Raw genomic sequence first — 25,278 nt, 5'->3', positions numbered from 1 at the left:
AATATTATTTTTATCTTACAACAGGGAAATTGGTTACAGTAAAATATTTACGACTAGATAGATATCACCATCGCTTTCCCCAAGCTCTTACTTGCAATACTCCCTTGAAGCCATCAAATAAACATATGAACTCTATGTCTCATCTTCGTCTTCGGACTGGCCTAGCCAATTCTCAAGGAGGTTCCTGAAAAGACTTTCTTCCACTCCTAGGACTGGTATTTACAATAGGAAAATTCCTGTTTGGCTTCCTGTCTTCCTTTTAAATGCTTTTCGTATGTAATATTTTTTACTGAATACAGCTCTGTTTGAATGTTCCGGAAATCTTAAGGTTCCAAAGGGACTTAGCAGTGAGGCAGCAATGCTGAGTAGGCAGAACAATTGTTTCATTCAGTTTTTGGAGTTCAGTTAAGCCGATGCATTTAAAGTTTTGCATGAGGAACATTGACTTTATTAAGCATTTTCAGATGTGGTGATTGTGTTTTTGCACCACAAAGTGTTTGGATAACCACACAAAAGCATGGTGAAGAGGCTTCTTGTATTTCCATAATTCCCTGTGAACTAATGTTGTGAATTTTTGTATACAGTCACCTGCATAGTTCCTTACCAGGCTAATGTGGTAAAACTGTTAATTTCCCAATTTAACCTTAGGTTTCTATTGCTTGTAAGAGATTCATTTGTTACAGCTGGAATACAGGAAAACTAATTTGGGTTTAGTGGTTACATGCAAGTGTAGGTGGATGTACATGTACTTAAACTGGCTTTTGTATATATGTATAAATGCTGGTGGTGGCGAAAGTAGTCTTGTTTTGTGAGGATGTCTGCATTAAAGCAGTAAAATAAGCTTCCTATTTTATTCATAATCTAATGTGTATATATGTATGTGTATATATGTGTGTATGTGTATATATATGTATGTGTATATGTGTATATATATACACACACATATATACATATGGCTGTACTATCACATAGATCAAACAGCCAAACACCTGGAAGTATTAGATACAAGTTTAAAATATCTTTTATAAGTTTTATATAAAAATGTCTGAGTATGATTTTGTGTGAAAGTTCCGATATCAGTTGTAATGGATTCAAATTTATGTGAGCAATAAAGATGCAATTGGCAGATATTGGAAAAGTATTTTGTGAAAAGCTGTATTTATTATAAATACTAGGACTATGACATAGTACTATTGGGATTAAGTCATTTTCCCAATCTATTTATAATTTAATGAAATGTCAGCTCCCCTGTCATATGTCAAGTTTAAAGCAGGGCATATTGTTGCAGCAAAATGTGTATTTGAAAAATTATATTTGAAATTTTGGGTCATGAAAGCTTGCAATATAGTAAATGCACGAGTGACTGTTGCTTTGTGCCTCGGTATTTACTTTGTTTCAGTAAAGTTGCTTTATTACTGTTTATGATTTCAGATTAAAATAGTTGCTGAGCAGAGTTTACTTGTAATGTAACACTTGGCTTTTTTTTTTTGATAACCTGTTGATATATCGTTGTCAGTCCAAATGAATATGTGAAACAGCTGGAATTGTACCAATTTTGATTTTGTTTAAAGCTCAGTTTCCTTTCTGTTTTTTAATTGTATATGTGTTGGGTTTGCAGCATGAACTTGCACAGATAATGCACGTTTTCTGGTTAAGTAAACATGATGCACACTGTTCTGTAACAGAAAACCCTATTGTGCCTTACCTATGTGCTTTTGTGGGCACCATGTTTATGAAGAATAAAAAATGATTTGTTATCTGAAGAGAATAAATTTTAAATTCTCAGTTTATGTCTCAGATGCTAAAGTGTGAAAATATAAATATATATATAATATATAAAATAACCAATCCTTCTGTATTTTATGTGCATCATAGTGATTTATCTGAGCTTAGTGACCCCCATCTTGTGACCTGTTGCAAGAGTGAATGTAAAAAATAGTTGTGGCATTTTAAAAGGTCGCCTTTTGATGCAGATGCATCTTTTTTTTTTTTTTGCTTCTAAAACATATTTCATGTAAACATTGTACATTTATTATTGTAATATATACTATTATGCAGCTTATTTTATCTGAAACTGTTAAGCCGACCAAGATCCCTCCCTGCAAGACAGATGGGAATGTGTATAATAACTAGATATTTGAGAAGTTCTGAAGTTTGATGTAATCTGTTACTTGTCCTGTTAAAAAAAAAAAAAAGGAAAAATTCTAATTAAAAATTTATTAGGTTTTTTTTTAATGTGTCTTGGCTTTTAAAAAACTTTTTAAGTGCCCTGTGTCTTTATTTTTTTTAACCACTGAAAATGGGTGCCTTTATTTTAAATCTTCTTGGGGATCTGTAAATATATACTCATAAAGATGGATGAAGACCCTAAAGTTAATTTTAACCATCCATTCCTCAGCATCTTACTTTTCTTTAAGAAAATGTCTTTTTCTGACTCTCAAGTGTTTGGATCAAAGTGGGGCAAAACTATAAATCAGCTGTATCACTAAAGCAGCACTGTTTAGACATTTTTTCATAGCAAGACTTTCTCAAAAAAGGAAGCCATTCATTTACACATTCTGCTCAAACTTCTTATCTCATTATAAACCAACAGTTTATGGGCTAGCTACTTTGAATAGCATTAGTTTTTGATGGTTTAATCAAGTAAAAGGACTTGATTAGTCAGTTAGTTGGTAGGCTCTCATTGATAGTTAATAAAGGTCAGGCATTGTTACCTGTTAGGGATGCAAAGATGAAAAAGACATGGCCAGAACCTCAAGGTGGTACCAGTCTAGAGAAAGAACATAAAACAGATAAGTTAAAAGATAGTGTGGAAAATATAGTGAGAGAAAAAAGCAGAAGAAATTCTAGGAGTACAGGGAGGTGCCTTACGCCTCTTAATAGAGGCAGAAGACATAAGGCAGATGTGATAACAGTTGAGCCATATTTTAATTCAGTTTAACATTTATTAAACACACCTTAATTAGTATAGATACAATGATAAGTCTCCTCTCCCCTGAGCTGTTAGGGGAGATTTTATTCTTGTGATGAGCTCATAAAAATAGATGTGTGGAACCTGAGTTTTTATAAAATCCATTTTCATATTCATTGGTCTGTAGATTCCTGAATACCTTGTGAATATTGAAGCCTGATATTCGACTTCATTACATTTTCCTTGTATGGTATTGACTGTTTGGATGACAAGCTGTGAGTTCTGAGTGAACAATGATTTATTGTATCATATACCCAGAATATTTCCTTTAATCAGATTGACCTGACAGTTCTCACTGCTCCTAGTAATGTCACATTACTATAGGTCACCTACATGGCTTCTTCGCCCTTTTTTCGTAGACTTATCTCGGCAAGTCCCTTCTTCCAGATGACTCAACAGAGGATGCTAAATCAAGCAGAATTTGGGCAGCCACTCTTTTGGAAAGGATGCTGAGGAACAGGTACTTAAGAACTGAAAATAATTAGAAACCAAAAGTTGTGGTTTAAAGAAACTGAATGTCCAGGATGCTCATTCTCTTGGTTGGGTAGGCATGAGTACCTGCTGCCTCTAAGCCTCATTAGAGAAACTTTATGACCAGAAATATATCCGAATGGTAGATTTTTGTGCCTGAGAACCTCTGCTAGGGGCAGCAGGATAGAGTCATTTTGTCGATTCTTAGATTTTAAAACCAATAGAACCTTTGTACTTAGATTAACTTTTTCTTTCATGGGTGGACATTGGAGGCTGGCACATGCTCCTGAAATTGAAAAGAAGGTTATCTAGGCATAGAGAGCACATGAAAAAAGACTGATGAGATACAACCTATTGCATGTATAGAGTACTAGCAGTGACTTATATTGAATTATTGAATATAAAAATGGGCAGTGATGGTGGAAGGCTTTGTAGGTCACATGAAGTTTGGATGTTGGTTGTTAAAGGGAGTTCAGGTGAGGATTTGTTGTGATGAAAAATGGATATTGGGAGATAAACTGATGTCCAGTTTCCTAGTGTGGGAATTCTAATAATTGCAACATTTAGATGGAAAAGATGATAATTGAAATTTTGGACGTTTTGAGGTTGGGATGCCTATGCACTACTCAGGTGGATGTTCCTAGCAAGTGATTGGATTTCTAATTCTGTGGTATTTTGAGAAAGATCTGAGCTAGAGATAAATTTGGGCGTTAAAACCAAGAAAGTAAATTAGATGACTGAGAAAATGAACGAGAGAATCCATATTGAGACAGAAATATAGTTCACTGCAAATTCTGCCATACTTAATTGTATGGTTGGGGATGGCGTGAAGTATTAAGGAAAGTTTAAACAAATTAAGAAGATGGAATTTGAAAAGGTCCTTGGTGTGAAGTTGAAGTGGAAATTTTATGATTATCACATTTCTAGCTTGGGCAATTGGTTAGATGGTGGTGACGTTCCCTAAATTATGGGTTACTGGAGGCGGGGGAGATCAAGAGGCCAATCGGAGTGCTAGATAAGATTTCTCGGAATTGTAGCAGTTAATCAAAATAATCCTCTGACTTTTCTAATGTAGAACATTGTTGGAGGAAGGGCAAGACGAAGCCGTTTGAGAATCTCTCCTTTCCAAAAAACAGAATCGTTAACTTACATAATGTTCTGGCATTATCTATGATTCTCTGATACTGATTAGAAATTTTCCTGGTTTGTAAAAAAATGAAATGTTGAGTAGGTCAAGAAACCTGTGATTGTCAAAAGAAAGAACAAACACAAAGGTTGACTTTTAAACAGAACTGTTCGTGAGCGGCTTGCTGTCTACCCATGACTAGAAACTTGCTTGAAACTATGTATTTATTATACAGCCTTTGTAAACTAGTCAGGTCTTCCAGGCCTGGAACCATTTCTTGGCGACTTCATTTCTGCTTTGATCTGTTGAATTAACTTAAAATTTTAACTTTTAGTGGGCAGTGTTATTTTTGTATTTTCCAAATGCTGCAATACTCCTTTTACCAAAAACAAAATACAAAAACCAAAACAACCAAAAAAACCCCCTACTAATGAGATTTTAGTGGTTTTTTTATTTCCTACTGAATAATAGCCAAGTTTAAGTTGGTATCCAAGGCCCGCTTTTATCTAGACCAGTGCTTGTCCAATAGAAATATAATGTCATGTGTAATTTAAAATTTTATGATGGCCACATTAAAAAAAAGTAAAGAACAGGTAAAGTTAACTTTAATACATTTTATTTAACCTTATATTTTCAGGATATTACCTCAGCATGTAATTAAAAATTTTATTAATGAGTTATTTTATATGCTTTAAAATCTAGAATATATATTACACTTACAGCTGGGGTAGCCCTGTGTTGTATGCCTTACAGTGCTAAAACTTACACAGGTGGTCACCTTATTAACAGCCCATCTCAATTCAGATGCTACATTTTCACTGAAAATACTTGGATCTATATTTAGATTTTATAACCTCTACTGTTGGAAAAAGTAGATTCACATATCCGAGTTCTTCGAAACATATTGAAGTTTTCCTATAACTGAATCAGGTATCAGTTTTTAAATTTACATTAATTCACATTAAAACTTTAATTCTTCAGTCATAGTAGCTGTATCTTAAATGCTCAGTATCCATGTGTAGCCAGCGTCAACCACAGTGACAGTGCAGGTCTAGAGCAACGTGTACCTTTCCAGCCGAATCCCACTGGTCTGCCGCTGGTCTCCAGCTGAACTGCACTGCTTGACTTTCGCGGACATACCTAACTCTTGCTTGATTCCACCTTTACCGGCACTGTTCATATTGTTCCATGAAATATCCTTCATTCCTGTTTCTATATACCCAAATCTTGCCCATCCTCCAAACTGTTATTCATGTGTCGCTTTCAGGAAGTGTTGTTGATGATCTCTGGCTGAAAGTAATTTCTTCTATGTGCATTTCTGAAATACATGATTTGCACTTCTCTCACTGTTTTAGTACTTCATGTCTTGTATTATAGTGTTTTCGGTCTGTTCTAATTTGGCTTCTGTACTCATCATGCCTCTGAAATTGCTCTTCTGGAGCACCAAAAACCTTCCTTGTGCCAAATTCAAGAGTCATTTCCATATCTTCATCTTTCTTGAACTCTTAGCATCATTGGACATTGGTGATCATTGCCTCTTTTTTTTACTTACACTTTTTTTTTTCGTTGTTATAAAATAACTCACACATAAAAGAATATATTGAATATTTTACTTACATTTTGAAGTACACCATCATCTTAAGATACAGAATATTGACTTTGAAGCACTTCTCTGCCTTTGCCTGTTGCTTTGCTCTCCTTCCCAACTCCCAGATAACCATTATTCTGAATTGTGTGTTAATAGTTCTTTGTTTTTCATTACAGTTTTACCATATGTGTCTCTAGATATTATATTGTTTTTACTGCTTTTGACCTCTCTATGAATAGAATCAAATGTATATACTTCACTGACTGTTTTTGTTCAATATTGTTATTGAGATTCATCTGTAGAGATGCAAGTAGCTCTCATTCATTGTCATGACTATATAGTATTCTTTATAAAACACACCACAATTTTATCTATTCAAATATCTATGGACATTGAGATTATTCTCAGTTTGTTACTATTATAAGTAAGGTGGTTATGAATACTCATTCTTGAATATGTTTCCTGCTGTACATATTCAAGTTTCTCTAGGTCAGTGATACTCAAAACGTGTGGTTCTCTAGTCAGCAGCATCAGTATCAAATGGTAACTTGTTACTCCAAGCAAATTATTGGACCCCACCTGGACTTACTGATCCAGGAACTTTGGAGTTGGGGCCTCCTAATCTGTTTTCACAAACCTTCCAGGGGATCCTGATGCACAGTCAAGTTTGAGAACCATGGGTATAAAGGTACCCTTTGTAATATTAATTTGCATCTCTTGATTACAATTTTTGGCTTTCATATTCTTGAAATACTTTCCTTCCTTCTTTTTTTTCTGTGACATTTGAGAAATTCTGACAAGGAAATGGTGCCTGGGCCTAAGGTAGTAGACGCTGAAAAATACACAGAGAAAGCCTGTCGCGTATATTCCATGGCTAAATTCTCAAGGCTTTGGCAAATCCATAACCTGACACTATTTTCTTTGATGATCAATTAGCCTGCTTAAGGACATTCTGCTCAGCCTTTTTGCTAGCTGCCATCTATTCAATTTACCAACAAGCTATGTAAACAAGATTTAACTGTTGCTAGATTGTACTTTGCTTCCTCCATTTTCTCACCTCTTTCCTATGGTGGTGGTAGTTTTCTTTTCTTTTCTTTTTTTTTTTTTTTTTTAAGATTTTGCTTATTTGTTTGGCAGAGCATAAGCAGGGGGAATGGCGGACTGGAGAGGGAGAAGCAGACTCCCCGCTGAGCAGGGAGCTGGACACGGGACTTGATCCCAGGACCCTGAGACATTGACCTGAGCCGAAGGCAGATGCTTAACCAACTGAGCTACCCAGGCACCCCTGGTTTTTTCGGGGGTTTTTTTTTTTTTTTTTTTGGTCTTTTTTCTTTGATAGGTTTTTCACTGTCTACCTCATGTGACTAAATTTCCATGCAAGTAACTAAATATCTGTGAGTTACTCTTTTACACACCACAATCCCATTTTCCCTCCTGCATGACTTGTTACTCCTGTTCAGTTTCTTCTGCCAGGTCTTCCTCCTTTGCTCACTCTTAATATTGGAGTGCCCTCGGCCTTAGTCTGAGCTCCTCTGCTATCCTCTGACTAGATGTTTTCTCTGGGTGATCTTACCCAGCCTAATGAATGACTCCCAAATGTCTGTCTCCAGCTTGGCTTCTCCAGCTTGGCTCCTCCCGTAGGTCCAGACGTGTATCTTCAGTTTGCTGAAAAAATCTCCATTTGGATGACTAAAGGTTTGTCAAATTTTGTATACTAAAACGAAGCTCCAGTTTTCATGCTTCTTTGCCTCCAAACCCATTCTTCCTCTAGTCTTGTCTTTTCTCGGTAATTTACACCACGTATGCCAGTTGCTGATGCCAAAAATCTAGAAGTTACTTTCTCTCTTTTCAATTCCTACGTTCAGTTAGTTAATAAGTCCTTTCAGCTCTTCCCTATCTATCTATCTCGATCTATCTATCTATCTATCTATCTATCTATCTATCTATCTATCTATCTATCTATCATCTGATATCCGACCTATCCATTCTATTGACACCATCATTATATCTTCCCTGGATTGCTGCAAAAGCCTAAGCTGGTCTCCTTGTTCCCTGCCCAGCTGTAATACATTTTCCCTGTAGGAATCAAAGTTGTCTTCGAAAACATGTATCAGAACATGTCCGTCCCTAAAATATAATCCTCCAGTGGGTCCTACTGCATTTAGAGGAAAGTCCAGGTTTCTTGTTACAGCCTTCAAGGCCCTATATCAACTGACCTATGCTCATTTCTTCAAATATTTCTCCTATCATGCTTCTTCCACTCTGGTTTACTTTCTGTTCCCTGATACATTTTCCACCTTAGGGCCTTCAAACTCTTCTTACTGGAATGCTGTTTCCTTGGGCCTAGCTCTTCCCATGGGATGACATCCAACTTACCTATTTTTTCTTTTGTTGCTCGTGTTTTGGTGCCTAAGAAAGGATTGCCTAACCCAAGGTGATTTGCTTGTATGTTTTATTCTAAGAATTATATTATTTTTGCTGTTACATTTAGATTGTGGTCTATTTTGAGTGAATTTCTATATATTACAGGAGATAGGGATCCAGCTTTATTGTGTTATACATGAATATCCATTTGTGATGTCCCAACACCGTATTGAGAAGACTGTTCTTTTACTCATTGAATTATCTTGCCACCCTTGCTGAAAATCAGTTGACAGTAAAAGTGAGGGCTTATTTCTGGACTCTAAGCTCTATTGCATTTATTTATTTGTCTGTCCTTATGCCAGTACCACACTGTCTTGATTACTATAGCTTTGTAGCAAGTTTTGAAATAAAAACTTTTTTTTTCTTTTTCAGGACTGGTAGCTATTCTGGATCCCTTGAATTTCCTATGAATTTTAGGATCAGCTTCAGTTATTGCAAAGAAGCTAGCTGGAATTTTGATGGGATTATGTTGAATCTGTATATTAATGTACAGCACTGGGAGTACTGCCATCTTAACAATATTAAGTGTTCCAATACATGAAAATGGGATGTCTTTCCATTTACTTGTCTTGATTTTTTCCCACAATGTTTTATAGTTTTCAGAATATAAGATTTGTACTTTTTTAAAATTTACTACTAGGTATTTTTTCTTAATGCTATTATATATGAAACTTTAAAAAATTTTCCCTTTTAGATTGTCCATTCCAAATGCATAATATATAATTGGTTTTTGTATATTGATCTTGGGTCCTGCCACCTTGTTGAACTTGTTTGTTAGTTCTAACAGATTTTAGTGAATTCCTTAGAATTTCCTATTTTTAAGATCATGTCATCTGCATATATAGTTGTATTTATTCCTAGTGTTCCCGCCTTTTTTACCTTAGATGCCCCCCCTTTTCCTCAGTTGCCCTATGGTGAATAGAAGTGGCAAGAGCAGATATCCTTGTCTTGTTCCTGATCTTAAAGGAAGAGCATTTAGTCTTTCACCATTAAGTATGATGTTAGCTGTGGGTATGTTGTTTTCATTTATAGTAATCTCAAAATATTTTTTTGGAGAGTCTGGGTGGCTCAGTCAGTTAAGCGTCTAATGCTAACCCATCCCCCCACCTGCCAGCCCTCTGCTAACCATCAGTTTGTTCTCTATAGTTAAGAGTCTGTTTCTTGCCCCCCCCCCCACCTTTGTTTTGTTTCTTAATTCCACAATGGAGTGAAATCATATGGAATTTGCCTTTCTCTGACTGACTTATTTCACTTAGCATTATACTCTCTGGCTCCATCCATGTCATTGCAAATGGAAAGATTTCATTATATTTTAAATGTTTGGTAGAATTCACCATTGATGTCATCAGGCCTGGACCTCATAGGTCAGTTTTTGGTTACTAAATCAATGTTTTCACTTGTTATAGGTCTATTCAAATTTTCCCTTTCTTCTGAGGTCAGTTTTAGTAGTTTGTGTCCTTCTAGGAATTTTTACATTTCATTTATTACTTAATTTCTTGGTGTATATATAGTTGTTCATAGCATTCCCTTAAAATCATCTTCATTTCTGTAATGTTAATGGTGATGCCTGTTTTTTACTAATTTTACTCATTTGAGTCTTCTCTCCTTTTTTCTTGGTCAGTCTAGCTACAAATTTGCCAGTTTTGTTGATATTTTCAAAAAATCAACTTTTGATTTTGTTGATATTGTCTATTATTTTTCTGTTCTCCGTGTCATTAATTTCTACCCTAGTCTATCATTTCCTTCCTTCTGCTTGTTTTGGATTTATTTTGCTCTTCTTTTTCCAGTGTAGTTTAGGTGGAAGTTTAGGTTATTGATTTGAGATCTTTTTTTTAGTATGGGCATTTACAGCTATAAATTTTCTCCTAAGCACTGCTTTAGCTGCATCCCCTAAGTTTTGGTATATTGGGCCTTCATTTTCATTCATCTCAAAGTATTCTAATTTCCTTTTGGTTTCTTTTCTGACCCTTGGTTATTTAGACGTTGGTTGTTTTACTTCCATGTATTATTTCTTTTGGTTACGGATTTCTAATTTCATTCCATGTGATTGGATAACATATTTTGTTTTATTTCAATCCTCTTGAACTTTTTTTTTTTTTTAAGATTTATTTATTTTAGAGAGAGAATGTGTGAGTGCAAGCAGGGGGAGGAGCAGAGGGAGAGAATCCTTAAGCAGGTTCCGCACTGGGTGTGGAGCCCAATGTGGGGCTTAATCCCAAGACCCTGAGATCATGACCTGAGCCAAAATCAAGAGTTGGATGTTTAACTGACTGAGCCACCCAGGTGCCACCCCCCCCCCCCCCGCAAAGTTTTTGAAGCTTATTTTATGGCCTAGTATTTGGTCTATCCTGAAGAATAGGATATACCATGTGAACTTGAGAGGAATATATATTCTGCTGCTAAAAACTAGGTCACCAGGCATCAACAGATACTCTTGGGGCCATGGCTGCCTCATACTTGATCCCATCTTGGATTTTCTGCTTTTGTTTTCTTTTTGGCCTCTAAGGATTTCCCTTACATTAATTTACTTAAAAAGATGTTTTTCATGTTTAATCCAATATAAAAGATGTTTTATAATGGGAGGTTTATTCAGAATGTCTTGTTCTGTTCTGTTGCTAGAAATAAATTCTCACCTTATTCCTTCCTTATTGCCCCCGTCTTTGAAAATTACTTGTTTTCTTTAAGAAAAAGTAATCTGGCTCTTTTGATTGGTACCTTGGTTCAATAGAGATATTATTTTTTAGATGGTGATTTGATAGATAGGTACACTGATATCACCTGTGAATAAATTCAGCAAGAAATATGTAAGACTTACGTGAGGAAACTTTCCTGAAAGATCAAGGAAAACAAATAAATGGAGGTATATGTCATTTTTCTTAATAGAAAGACTAAATATAGCAGACTACCTAATTCTTCCTAAATTGATAAAGAGTTTTAATGAATTCCAATAAAGATTTCAATAGATTTAAATTAATTTCTAGGGATTTTACATGAATTTCTATGATATCAGCTGGATGGATGAACAAGAAAGAGTAAGTTTTTAAAATTAAAATATGATTGAAAAGGAGAGACTAACCCTATCAGATATTAAAGCAAATTAAATCTGTGTTAACACTGTTACACAAATATATAAGCAGACAATAAATACCTTGAAACAGATAATTATTGAGTATAACCAATACCAGAGGGTCACTTAAATTAGATCCGCTTGAATTAGGGACCAAATTTTCATAATAAATAGTTTTACTAGAACTTTGACTTGAAATTTTTTGTTAAAATTATAAAAATAAACTTATTTTCTATGTAATGAAGTTAAATATTTTAACTCTTAGAAATAATTTTTTGGCATTTTTTGACAAAATTACTTGAAACCTGAAATGATAATTTTCACTTCATGTTTGATTTCTACTCCTTAATTGAATCATTTTACAAAAATATCGTAGACTTCATTTTTGTAAGGGTTTCTCTCTAATCAGGTCATTTTTAAATACACTTCTTGTGTCGTTGCTCTTTTGGTCTTAACTTCTGCCCTTTAATTGCTAACTGGACTGACACATTCTGTAGCTATGTTCATGATTTGGATAGTTCTCCATCATGTTTATCAACCTCATGAAATCCTACATATTTTGTGAGATTTGCTAGTTCACTTTGTAATGGATTTTCATGGCACTGGCACTGTATTTTAAAATGACAGTCTGTAAGACACTGGCAAATACAGGCGTGAACATAGATGATACTGTGAAGCAGAGAAAGATATTAGAGGAGGCCTAGACTTTTTCTAAGAGTATTTTATATTATGATTCAACACCAATAACAGATTACATCGTCAATAAGTACTTGAATTATAAGGGCACTTTGGTATATAAGAAGTCAGTGTATGATAAAGGTGGCTTTATTTATTTTGTTTGTTTTTTTTTTTTTTTGAGGTGACTTTAAATATGAGCAGGGAAAGTGGATCATTCTCTAAAAGTTAAAAAAAAATTAAGAGAAAATGTTAAAGCCATAATGTAACTAATGCCAGGGCCTTTGGCTCCTGCAACTATGTCTCCTTTGAAGAGGTACAGACCTTGGCTTGTAGTAACTTAGAAGATTTTAATGACCAGATATTTCCACATTGTGGGAGTCACTCAGTTTCCTTAGACTAACTTGGCTGAGAGAGGATATCTTTCACAAAGATTTCATATGTCCCGATAACACAACAAGCATTGAGTTGTCTTCTTGAAGTTCAGTATCCGCTCCTTATCTTGCCAAGGTCCAGGACAAAAGGGCAGGAGGATGGTTTCCTGATGCTTGTTTTGTTCAGTCATAGTTGGGCTTCTCTACATCATTACTGGGCATCTGTTTTCTAGAACCCTAGCAACATATCAGTGGAGAAGGGAATTTTACCAGAGGAACGTAAGTAGCAGAGCTGTTCTGAAACAGACCTTCTCAAGTGGTATGCCACAAATGGGTTCCAGATGTGCTAATGTGGCCTTACAGCGGTGGAGCTCAAGGCCTCCTTAACTCTGGCAGCTGTTATGGAAGCCTCTTCTGTTTAACCATGCACTGTACAATGATTTTCCTTTTCTTTCTGTGCCATGAATACAAGTTTGGGGAGCACTGTTCTAAGCAATTAGCTGCAAACAATGGGAACGTGAATAATATTATGCAAAGAGTCATTTGATTTAGGGAAGAAAATAGCAGATTGTAGCAGAGAATGGATGAGGGGGCAGGTTAGACTTTTTCCTGAATCTCTGAATTCACTCCAGTTCTATTTTCACATTAGAGTCTATCATCAGTTTACATTAGTATCGGCCTTTTGCAGTTTTTACCTGTTCCTGGTCATTTACACATACCCAGATAAATTCCAGGAGGAATAAAGAGTTGAGAAATAGTCATAAAATAACCAAAAGAAAAATCAGAGGAAAACATTTGATACAGGGTTTAGCACAGAAACAAAGAAATCAGAAAAAAAAAAAAAAGCTACATGTGGTTGTATTAAAACAAAAATGATCAGTACCTCTAAAAATTATGAGAACAAATTTACAAACAAGCAAATGGAAAGGTATTAGCAGTAACTGCATATATGATTTGCAATAATATTCTACAAATAAAAATCATTCTAACCTAAAAGACTAACATTCCAATAGAAAATAGCCAAGTGACCTCAGGAGATGATCCACAAATGAAGAGCTGCAAATGACCAATAAATATATGAAACATTCAGCCATAGATGTAAATGCAGAGTAATTAACAATTGAGAAAGTTACAGAAGAAATTTGACTAAAATTATTTTAGTTTAGGGGAAATAGGCCCCTTATATAAATGCTGGTAGTTGTGTAAAGTGATGAGCATTTTTATGGGTCAATTTGGCAATACATTTAAAAAATGTTTTAACCCTCATACCCTTTGACCTTATGTTTTAATTTAGGAGTTTATTCTGAACAAACGATCAAAAGTGACGTGAAGAGATATGAAAATGATATTCATTACAGTTTTATACTATGATAATGGGAAGCAATTCTACAAAAATGAGAATAATGGATTATGGATTATATGATGGAATCATGGTCAATCATTAAAATAAGTTTTTGGAGAATAAGGTATGGAAAATATTGTCTGCTGCTTAAATTGCATGTACATTATTTCAAATATACTATATTGCATCTCAGATACTCTTAATTGGAAGAGGCATCATTTTCTCTGGCACTAAGAGAGAAAACAACAACAAAAATAACACCGAGGATAGGAATTCTGATAAAAGATCCTGGCATAAAGCTAGGTAGAGTCAGGATAAATGAGAACTAGACTTGTCTCTGGAAAGGGACAGCAAAGAAACCAGTTGGTCCTCATTCAGAGTGTGGTTCCAATTCCTACCACCAACCACCATGATCCAGAAAGCTTCATTCAAAGAGAAAATATAGTGTTCACTGTTGGTAGTTCCCCCAGGTAGAAGCAAACACAAGTCCCCTGGCAGAAATTGGACTTCATGCAGATAGACAACAATTTTTTTTCTTTTGTAACTGTCAGTGATTTTTTAAAGACCCTGTTGATTCTAAAACGAATTTCTATATTAGAATTGTGAGAAATGAAAAATTGTATCTAGAGTGAAAGGAGTATACTATATACATGCAATTGGAAGGAAATACTCTGAAATTTAGCAGTGAAGTCCAATCTGTTGGATTATATATGTATTTTACAAAACTCCATGAACGTTTATTACATATATTTAAATGTTTACCTTAATTAGGATGCCCATAATTATTTTTAGTCCATTTTCTTAATTTGATCTCCTCTGTTAGTATATTTTGAATCATTACCAACCTTTGGCAGTGAAGCTCAGGCATTTTAGACTTTTTATAATTTCAGCACTTTGGAAAAGAGCTATGTTTATTTTGGCTGCAGACCTTTGGGTTGTTACTGTTAGCAGGTGTATGAAAAGTCTTCCAAAACACTGGATCCCTGCATTGAAAGAGGAAAAAAAAAAAAAAAGGCATGTTTAAGAGCACGGTCTCTGGAGTGAGACCCATCCTCAAATTTCAGCTTTGACACATCCTAGTTGTATGACTTTAGGCAAGTTATTTAAGTAGTCTAATACTCAGTTTCCTCATTTTTAAAAATGATAATTGTATAGTTGAGAGAATGAAATGAAATAATGTAAAATGCCCATCGTATAATATCATTTCTAAATCAAGGTCTGTGGGACCAACTGCTTGAAAATGTGATTTATTTTTAACATCCCTTTGCTCTTCTTCATTGTAGTCACTCTTAAAAATGATCATGCATAAGACAGACTTTGAAAATTTATAATCTCTTCAGTGCTTCCCCTTTTAAATGACATATTCCCTATCCCAGCAAGTAGAAAAAAGGGGTGCACTCCTGATTAGCATAACCTTGATACAGAAAGGGAAGATTTATAGGCCAGTCTCATTGAACAAAGATGCAAAAATCCCCAAACTAAAGTGGCCAGCAAACCAAATCCTGCAACACACAAGTAAGAATTATGCATAATGACCATGTTGGATTTATTCCAGGAATGCAGGACTGGTTTGACATTAGACAATCAATATAATTTGTCACATTAACAGAATAAATGAAATAAATATGATCATCTCATTTAGATGCAGTAAAACATCTAATCAAATTCAACATCCATATACCTTTTCATAAAGAAGTAATTCTTAGCAAACTAGAAGGGAACTTCTTAAATCTCATAAAAAAGATTTACCAAAAACCTAAAATAATGGTAAATTCTCTGGTATGTCCCTATTGGGTACAGTTTTGAAACCTAAGATTTGACTTCTTCCTTTATTTCTAAAGCATGTTATTGTTGTTCTTCACTATTAACTATTTTTGTTCTTTTGAAACTATTCTCCCATTTTATCTTACTTTGAAATGACATACCTTGTTAGTCTTTCATTTCTCCTAAATTATGCATTTTATTGTTAGTTTTTCCCAGCTATTGTGTCCCAGAATTCTTCCTTTTTATGCTCAGTGCTTCTGCTTTAAAAAGGCAGAAAATCTTAATGTAAATTTATTTTTCTCAGTGTGAACATCATTGAGTTTGAGATCTCAGCTATGACAGTGTTCTAGAGTTATCACTGGAACTACGGTAGTGTCGGTCGTTCGAGTGGTGTCAGCGCCTGACTGGAACGGACCAGTTGTATTTCACCAACGATCGTCTCCAATCAGTGCTTTGTTATTAAAATGTTCCTTCCTGTGACACTAAACATAGAGGCTGGTATAATCTTTTATCTGGTAACAATGAGGCTCTGTTGTATGGTGTACATCCTTGGGAGATACCAGGAGCAGCAGAATTAAGTGAAGAGCAGACAGTGAATGAGGAGGAGAGACTGCTTCTGTGAGCAGTCCTGTGGGCTGAATCTTCTCACATTCGAAGAACTAGCCATGAGCCTTGTATGTACACTCATTCCGTTATTCATCATTGTAAATTAGACATGGTTTCACATTTAAATAAAACCACATTTTCAAAATTACAATGTGTCATATCTCAATAATAGTCTAATTATATACAAAATTATCATTTTCATTGTCCATTGTGCTTTAATAACATGGAAAAAGTCAAAATCACTTTTCTTGGTTTTCTTCCAGGGCAGTAGTATAACAAAATACTATTTTGTTATAAGACAGAGCCTTATCATATTTGGAGATTGGGGGAATAAATATTGTCCCATGTAATTGAAATGTTTAGAGAAGTATGCTATTTTCATTATGTTCAAAAAATATATGTACTTATAATACAGTATATCCTATTCTAGTATTAGATTGGTACAGAAGATTCCTGTTTACCTGGAGTAATTTTTAAAGATATGTCTTAATGAATTTAATTATTTCAGTTACCTAAGAGTTATAATCTGATTTTAAAATAACCAATTTTCTAAGAATACAATAAAATATTCACAGTGCTAAAACTCTGGGGAGCTTAATTTAATCATCGATGACTCAGGAAGCAAGTCAGAATCTTGCAATGCTTCATTTAATAATGAACCTCACTTAATATAGGGTAAAGTGAAAATTCTAGTTATTTGAATTTCCTATTTAGATTATGAATAAACATATATATTTTATAAAGGTCATGAAAGCTGTGTTATATGTGCACTTGTGTATTTTCCTATAATCCTGTCTACCCCTGTTACGGGCTTTTTAGAAAAGAGAGGTTGAAACTTACTGTCCTCGATTGGAAAGTAGACATGAAAAATTACTCTGATTACTTAAACCTGAATTTCTCAAAGAAGGGTAAGTGGACCACCTCTCTTAGAATCATCTGGGGTACTTGTTAGGAATGCAGATTCCTGAATCCTTCACCAAACCTGCTGAATCATTGTATCTGGAAAAGAGCCCAGGATAGTAACAGGCTCTTCAGGTAATTCTGACAAAAATTTGAGACTCGTTGCCAGATGGCTTCTGGATCTGAGATCTCAACCTAGGGTAGGCAGCACCAAAATAATTCCTCCCGTGGATGTTGCTACAGGAAAAAAGTGACAAAGATTGAAATGGGTGTGCTACTTCCCACAGAGTATGAGAACAGGAAATAATATGTTCTGCCGTCAGACCAAAGGAATTTTAGAGGCAAAGCTGGAAATAGTTCAGAGCTGTTTCATTCATATTTATAACATCATTGCTTACTTAAGCTATAGAGTTCTTGATGTGTTTTTCTGTATTGAGGTGAAGTAACATAAAGTTAGCTGAGCATCATTTGATTCATTTGGAAAATGTTTTTATTGTTTTAATGCTTTGCTTTTACTCCAAGCACTCTGTAAATGTCTCTTTGGGGTTCTTTCCACTGAATATTTTGAGTTTTCAGAGCTTTGGTTGTGATAGAATTACATATTTTCATTAATGCAAGCCAATTTTGCTTATAGTTCTAGTTGTAACTGTCTGTTACTACTGGGAGCAGAATATAATGGTTTTTTAGAAGGAACTTTTTCTTTTTTTCATTTTATGCCACTGTGGAAAGATACGTGGATGATAGTTTTATTTGGTCCATTTGTTTTTCCTATGTATAAATTAACAACCTCCCTTCCTCCCCCTTCAACAATACCCTTTCCATCCTCCCACCCCCATTTGAAGGGTCGGTCAGTCAACAGCATTTATTTATAAAGCACTCATAACACTATGGGAAGTCCCAAAAGAAGACTGTACTCTCCTTTTCAATATTCTATTACTGTTGAGAATTCAGTCAGTATCCAAGTCTTGCTCCATAGCTCTCCTACCCCAAAGTTTGCAATACTCACTTTTGCTCAAGGGCAGCTTTCACTGAGCCACAGGTCAATCATGAAGACTCGCCTTACTTTTCCCACCACCTGCCTTTTCCAAAATGCTCCCCAGCCCTGTGTGCTATGGGCCTTCTGGTTTTACTGTGGGCTGTTCTTGAAATACTGCTGATCATTAGTTCTGAATCCTAGTCTGTCCCTATATTTACAAGAGGAATGGGTTGAAACCAGACTGCTTTCTCCTCACTACCTTGACCTTTTAGCCTCCACAAATGAGACACCAGCACCTGGGAAAGACAATTTCAGACAGAATCTCAAAGTAGGAGAGATACGGGTTAAAGCTCTGCAGCACTACTTTGGATTTTCACTTGCATCACCCAGGGGATGATAAGATTTAAGGGCTGGAAGCTTTTAGACCCAGAAAGTCACCCGCCTGAATGCTCCTGCCTGCCCTGCTTTCGGGTTTATATTACCACCTCAAAAAGATTTCCTTCTTTGAATCTTTCAACTGCCCTTATTCCTTCACTGAAAGGGACGTTCTTGTCTGAGCCTTTCTTCCTTCCCTCTGATACCATACACTGTGCAGTAAGGAAGACCACATTTGGGCTGCATAGAGAAAAAAACTACCTGCCTAGTCTTACACGTGTCTGCACATGTGTATGCACATATGTAGGTGGGGGGTGATAGACAAACTGACTATGGGTCCTCCAATTCATGTTTTGTTTTTTTTTAAGATTTTATTTCTTTGAGAGGAGAGAGCGCTCGTGCAAGCACGAGTGGGGGGGGGCAAAAGAAGAGAGAGAAGCAGACATTTGGTTCGCAAATCTTGTGGGCCCTTCCTTCCAAATATATCTTCGGTTTGATCACTTTTCGCCACCTCCACTGCTTCCCTACCCCAAATCACAATTATCTCTCACCTGGATTACTTCAAGAACCTCCTAACTGGTCTCCCCTTCTGTCTCTGCACTCCTTAACAGAACAGCCAAAGAAAGTTCTCCGTGAAAATGTAAATCAGATCATGTTGCTCTTCTGTGTAAAGCCTATTATAGCTTCCCATCTCACTACAAAGGAAGCCAGTCCTTATAAATGACCCATAAGACCATACGTGATTGCCTCTCGCGATTGCCTCTCGTGATTGCCTCTCATGATTGCCTCTCGGGCCACAACCTTTGATGCTCCCTCCACAGCCCCTTTTCACCCTCTTCTCCCCATGCCAGCCTCCTAGGTGGTCTTCCTACAGGGCGGGTCTGACTCTACATTGGGTGTTTCCTCCTTGCTTGCTTCTTCTCTCCAACACCAGCATGGCTTCTTTCTTTCTTGTATGTCTTTAGTGTTACTTTTCCAACACTTCTAGCCACCTTCCCTGCCTTATTTCTCTTGTTAGCAGTTATCACTTTCACATACTAAGCATCTTACCAGTTTACCTTACTGTCTATCCAGCTCATTGTAAGCATTAAATAAATATTTGTGGAATGAATGAAAGCAAAGATGATTTTCCTGTGTTGAAGATATTTAAAAAATTTCATCGTATATTTTGGTGGCAAATCTAAAAGTGGTTTTCACGAAGTAGTTTGAGTAATGATTCATAAGTGTGTGTAGCCTTCTAATATGATTACTTTGAGGAAGTGAAGACTTAAAAACATTTGAAAACATTTACTATTACTAAACCTGGATATAAATATAAAAAGTATTTGAAGAAAACATGCGTTGAAAGAATTAACAATCTGAACAGACTTCCTTAAGAGGTGATTATGAAAACAAATGTAGGACTCTGAGCTGTGAAGAGAAACTATGAGTCATTTCAGACAGGAAATCATATCAGATAAAGCATAAAGGCAAAGAGTGACTGTGGTGATTGAAAGTTGGTAAGTGATGATAAAAGTTAGTATTATATTGATATTTTTTTAAGGACTGACCATTAGCTAGCATGGGACTAAGCGCTAAGCATCATGAGTGGTAGGTATCTTTATTTTTTCATTCTACAGAGAAGGAAGAATATAAAAGCTTAGAGTAATTAAGTACCTTGCCTATTGTCCCATGAGCTTTAATGGTGGAGGCCATGCTTGAATTTAGATCTGTCTGATGCCAAAGCCCAGGTCCCTCACAAGTGAGTGGAACTTATCTGATTTTGAGATTAGGTTCTAATGACAGCTCGCAGGGTGTAATTTAGGCAGAGGTAAAACTACTTCAGAAAATCCTGTAGGGAGGCACCATTTTGGAGAGCAACATAGCATTTCCCAGAAAGCCCAACACAGCCAGGGTTTCCTTGAGAACTGGACCAGATTGTAGCTGCTTTGGCTGAACAACACATGAAGGAGGTAGTTTGTGGTTAGGGATAAGGTATGTGAAAAATACACACCTTTAAACACCGCATGCACACACTGGGAGGGGGGGTCGATGTTCTCCATATGAGAAGTACTGAAATTGGTCTAGAGAGGATTATTTAATTCTCTAAAATATTGAAAATCTTGTTAACTATTTATTGCTTGTTGTAGCATATTCCACGTATCCAAAGCTGATAGAATCAGGCAGCACACATCAATCATGGGAATACATTAAGTCTCTCCAGAATTTAATCAACAGGAGTGATGGCTTCAACTGTGTAAAATAAAAGAATGCCATTTGAGATGCAGCAAAATTATTTTACCATGAAGAGATGGAAAAGGCTCATTTTAATTCAGTCTTCATCTTTGTTTAAGGGTCCCACTTCATGACCTGGTATAGAGTCCTTGTCCTTTTAGCATATCTGGTGACTGGGGGCTGGAAGGGTGTCATGAAAATGGAAATTCTTTTTCAGACTCTGAGAGAAAATTTCAGGTGTCTCCCTTAGTCAGCATTGACTCTGTGTCCCTCATGTTGTTGAAAATAGTTCTCCTCGACCTCCTCCCACCCCAGCACACTGAGGCAAGGGGCATGCTTCCACCAGTATAAAAGTTCTCAGCACGGGTGAGTCACACCATTCTATTTCCCAGGGGAGGAAAGCAGAATTTGGGGAGTTTGGATTGAGTGTAGTTTGGAAAAATTTTCTCCTGGAGAGTCTATTACATCCTCCTACAAGGAAATTCCCTTACTCTCTGATCAATCATTATTGGTTTAAAATAATGATGCTTGATAAATGTTCACTGAATTTAAGTACTAATTTAGGGTTTCTCACCCTGACTGGGGGCTTTCGAGTACAATCTAGTCCTGATGCATTCTCCTGTTTGCAGTTCTTGGCATCCACCCAGTGGTTCCTTGGGGTAAGTAGAGTAGACACTGCCCCAAAGCTTTGTGTAGCGGCTGAGAAGATCTTATTGAAGAGCTGAGCACAGTATGTTGGAGAGATTACAGCTTGAAAGGCTGTCCTGCTTACAGCCTCCTTTTAAAAGAGGCTGCCCCAACCATAGCCCCCTAAGAAGGTAGCAACACAGTCTGTTTCTTCAGCATTGGTGCTGTCGTATAGCATGTTAGCCTTACATACTAGTCACAGCTGGAGTAGGAGAGGACCTCTGGCTCAGAGGTAACCAATCTGTGGGCTGCCCAGTGGCTTCTGAAATTGCCTCAAGTAAGAACTTTCCCCTAAAAGGACAATGGTGATATTATCAGATTCTCCCCTCTGGGGCATTTGATCATGAACTATAGACAGAGAACTGGCAGCAAGTGGAAAGAGCTATGGTTGTGCAACTTGAATTATGGAGGAGTTGGGGCGGTGGTATGCTAGGGCAGGCCCGAGAGCTGGTTGCGGGCAGCTCTTCCCCACTCCGCCTCAGGCTGGTGGGAGTATCGACACCACATCAATTGGTTTTTGTTACAATTGAGGTCTCCCTCCTCCAGATCTGGTTGTTAAAATTTTACTGGCACACCACTGGGTAGGGGAAGGGACGGTATATAGGGAGCAGGAGAAGCAGTTACCTCTTGATCCTTTGTCTTAAAAACAATGTTTAAGGTAATGATTAAGATATTAACATTATAATAAAAAGACATTAGAGAAAACATTGTGAAATATGTGATTTAAATATCAGTGGTTAAATTACAAAGCTCATAGGAATGTGGTCAGAGGGTAGTACCTTTCCTGTTCCTGGTACTTATCAAAGGCACAACCTCCACCTCCCAGGCCCACAAAGGATGACCTGACAAGCCAGTTAAGTCTCTGGTCTTATTTCCACATGTATTCTTTACCCCTATTACTTGAAGTAACTTGAGTGCACAGCAGTTACTTAAAACCACAAGAGCACAGTGAATACAGTTTTTGAGTTCTTTTTTTTTTTTTTTTTAATATAGGGAAAATGGGACAGATTTGTACAGTAAAAAGAGTATATATGATTTTGGAATGAGGTTTGATTTCCAATACTCCTTCACCCCTTCCTGGTAACATAATTTATCTATGCCTTAGTCTCCTTAGCTGTAGAATAAGGATAAAGGATAGTAAGTTCAGAGATATTTGTAAGGATTAAATGAAGTACCATGTGTGAAACTCCTAGCACAGTGTCTGGCACTTGTCATGCACTCAAGTAACTTTAGCTCTTTTCTCCTCTCTTTAACATGCTTATTGAAGCCTTGAAAACATCTGGTGGATGGGGTGCCTGGGTGGCTGGGTCAGTGGAGGGGCCCACTATTAGTTTCTGCTGCAGTCATGATCTCCAGGTCATGGGATCGATGGGGCATGCCCTCAGGCTCCACGCTCAGTGCGGAGTCTGGTGTTCCCCTCCCTCTACTCCTCTCCCATCAAATAAATAGTCCTTAAACAAAAACAAAAACAAAAAACCAAACAAAAACCAGCTGCTGGTTTTGCTGTCAGGTCAGCAGAATCGATACAATTACTTAACTCTCCACTTATATTAATATGAATTAGGTTGTAGGATAATGCATTGTTTATAATTTTATGTTTTTGTATATAACGTCAACTAAAATTTAAATATAGCTCTAATTATTACGATCCTTTGGAACAAGCTTTTCTCTACACTTAGCTCAGAGCTGCTATATATCAGTCCACAAAGTACTGTGTTCACTTCCTTTTGTTTTTAAACAACCTGTTAGACTATGGGCAAAGAACTATGTTAGATGTTGTAGGGAAATTAAGGAAAACAGATGCTTGGGGTGCCTGGGTGGCTCAGTCAGTTGAGCGTCCAACTCTTGGTTTTGGCTCAGGTCATGATCTCAGGGTCCTGGGATAGAAACCTGCGTTGGGCTGCAAGCTCAGTGGTGAGCTGGCTTGAGATTCTCTCTCTCTCTCCCTCTCCCCCTCCCCCTGGCTCTAGTGCTCTCTCTCTCTCTCTCTGTCTCTCAAATAAAAATAAATAAATCTTAAAAAGAAAAAGAAAAACATGATTATGTAATACCCAGTTAAATATACAAAAAAAGAGAAAAGGGAGTGAATATTCAATTGTTTTCCTGAGTATTCCCCTCCCACTGCCCAGCTTCTAGGTACCTAAATTGAATAATACCATGTGTCTTTTTTTTTTTTTAAAGATTTTATTTATTTATTTGACACAGAGAGACAGCCAGCGAGAGAGGGAACACAAGCAGGGGGAGTAGGAGAGGAAGAAGCAGGCTCCCAACAGAGGAGCCTGATGTGGGGCTCGATCCGAGAACGCTGGGATCATACTCTGAGGCGAAGGCAGACACTTACCGACTGCGCCACCCAGGCGCCCCACACCATGTGTCTTTTAAATCCCTTATTTACTGTATTACAGTTTACTTACCCTTAGTTTACTTAGGTCATCTGCCCTTAGCCCCATTATCACTGCTAGTATGTTAAGGGTGAAATCTGCCCAGTTGCCAGGAGTAATTCATGGGTTGTGGTGTTTCTCAGTACCAGCTGATTTAAGGGGAGCTACTTGCAAATGGAGTGGCTTTTGGCATATGGGTCTTAATAATTTGCTAGAATTAAATCTGTTTTGAAGTTTCTGATTTTCAAATCAGCATTTTCAAACAAGTAGTGTGATGTACAAATCACCACACTTTAGTTCATATTAGAATAATCCATGCTCTAAATCTGTTTGGCATTTACCCCTTAAGAATTTTGCATCAATAAATCATTTTTGTAGCATCTTAAAATGTTCCTAAGTAATTATATAACCTTTTGCATCTCCAGGGCCTGTCGTGTTAGTGTGAATAAAAAAATAATAAATTATAGTAATGAAGACGTAATTACGTTGTTTTGAAAAGCTAAGGGTCATTTGGACTTGATTACTGGAGGAGTTATCAGTGCCAAAGAAAAGGCAGGGAACTAGTGGCTTGGGCCTGTAATTAAACATCTGGGACTGACATTTTGGCCATCAGCGGTAGTACCTTTTGAATAAATTTCAACCTTGCCTTTTAGACAAGCTACAACAAATACAAAACTAGTGTAAGGGGAGGAACAGAGGTTGGTGGTGGAAAGGACAACTGGTCTCAACATCAGCACTTAACTATTAGGAAAACCGTTGTCACGCAGCCTGCCTCAAACCCCTGGAACGCAGGAGGGTGGTTTTGTGTCTTCTAATGCCTGTTGGTTGTGTATTGGGTAGCTCACCTGAATGTGCAGAACTGGCGGCGCCGCTCCAGCCTCACCCTCCCACACTTAACAGAAGTATTTGCCAGATCTTTGTATCCTCTCACGAGCAAAGCTCTCAAGTGGTTAGGGGCAGCGCGGGAGTCTCTCTAAACCCCTTAAGTATCTTCTCTCGGGTCCTTGGCTCGCCGTCTCCGGGCTCCTGGTGGTGGTTTCTCTCTTTTCTACCCCGGTCAGGGGTCTCAGGTGGGACCTGGGTGGGTCGGCTCTGCTCTTGGGCCTCAGCCCTGGACAGGGATGCTCCCTGGCAGAGAGATCCCACCTGCTCGCGCTCGCGGCCCGCAGCCTCGCGGCGGCTGTGCAGCAAAGGGATTCGGAGGAGGAGGGAGTTGGCGGCCGCCGAGGCCGGGCAGCGGGCCCCGTCCGCGGCGGGCGCGCTCCGCGGTCCTCCCTCGCTCGTCTCCCATGCTCATATTTGGACTCGGCTGCCCGTGCCCAGGAATTTCCCGTCAT

General features: G+C 37.2%; 1 protein-coding gene and 1 pseudogene across 4 annotated transcripts in view; one reads left to right on the top strand and one right to left on the bottom strand.

Annotated features, from left to right (window-relative positions):
• LEMD3 (LEM domain containing 3) overlaps window positions 1–16,553 on the top strand; it is a 75,812-nt gene extending 59,259 nt beyond the window's left edge. The window contains exons 13-14 of one of the 3 annotated variants that reach the window (XR_015727199.1): window positions 3,331–14,162; window positions 16,107–16,553. Coding sequence is in view for 1 of the 3 variants with exons in the window: in XM_045789651.2 (XP_045645607.1) it covers window positions 25–188 (164 nt within the window). In the remaining 2 variants the exon portion in view is untranslated. Of the gene's footprint in view, window positions 1–24; window positions 1,993–3,330; window positions 15,014–16,106 lie in introns of those variants that run through there. The other 2 variants (XR_006778124.2, XM_045789651.2) reach the window with 2 other exon arrangements.
• LOC123787167 (uncharacterized) lies at window positions 1,978–25,278 on the bottom strand (annotated as a pseudogene). The gene is made up of 3 exons (XR_015727200.1): window positions 24,787–25,278; window positions 14,801–15,021; window positions 1,978–2,770 (listed from the first exon to the last, which is right to left on the bottom strand). The product of XR_015727200.1 is annotated as an uncharacterized LOC123787167 (transcript).

This window comes from Ursus americanus, chromosome 17 (genome assembly GCF_024610735.1).
Source record: "Ursus americanus isolate L20-20 chromosome 17, mUrsAme1.1.p, whole genome shotgun sequence".
Lineage (NCBI taxonomy): Eukaryota > Metazoa > Chordata > Mammalia > Carnivora > Ursidae > Ursus > Ursus americanus.
The sequence above is the reverse complement of the archived record's forward strand: the minus strand, read 5'-3'. Positions and strand labels throughout refer to the sequence as shown.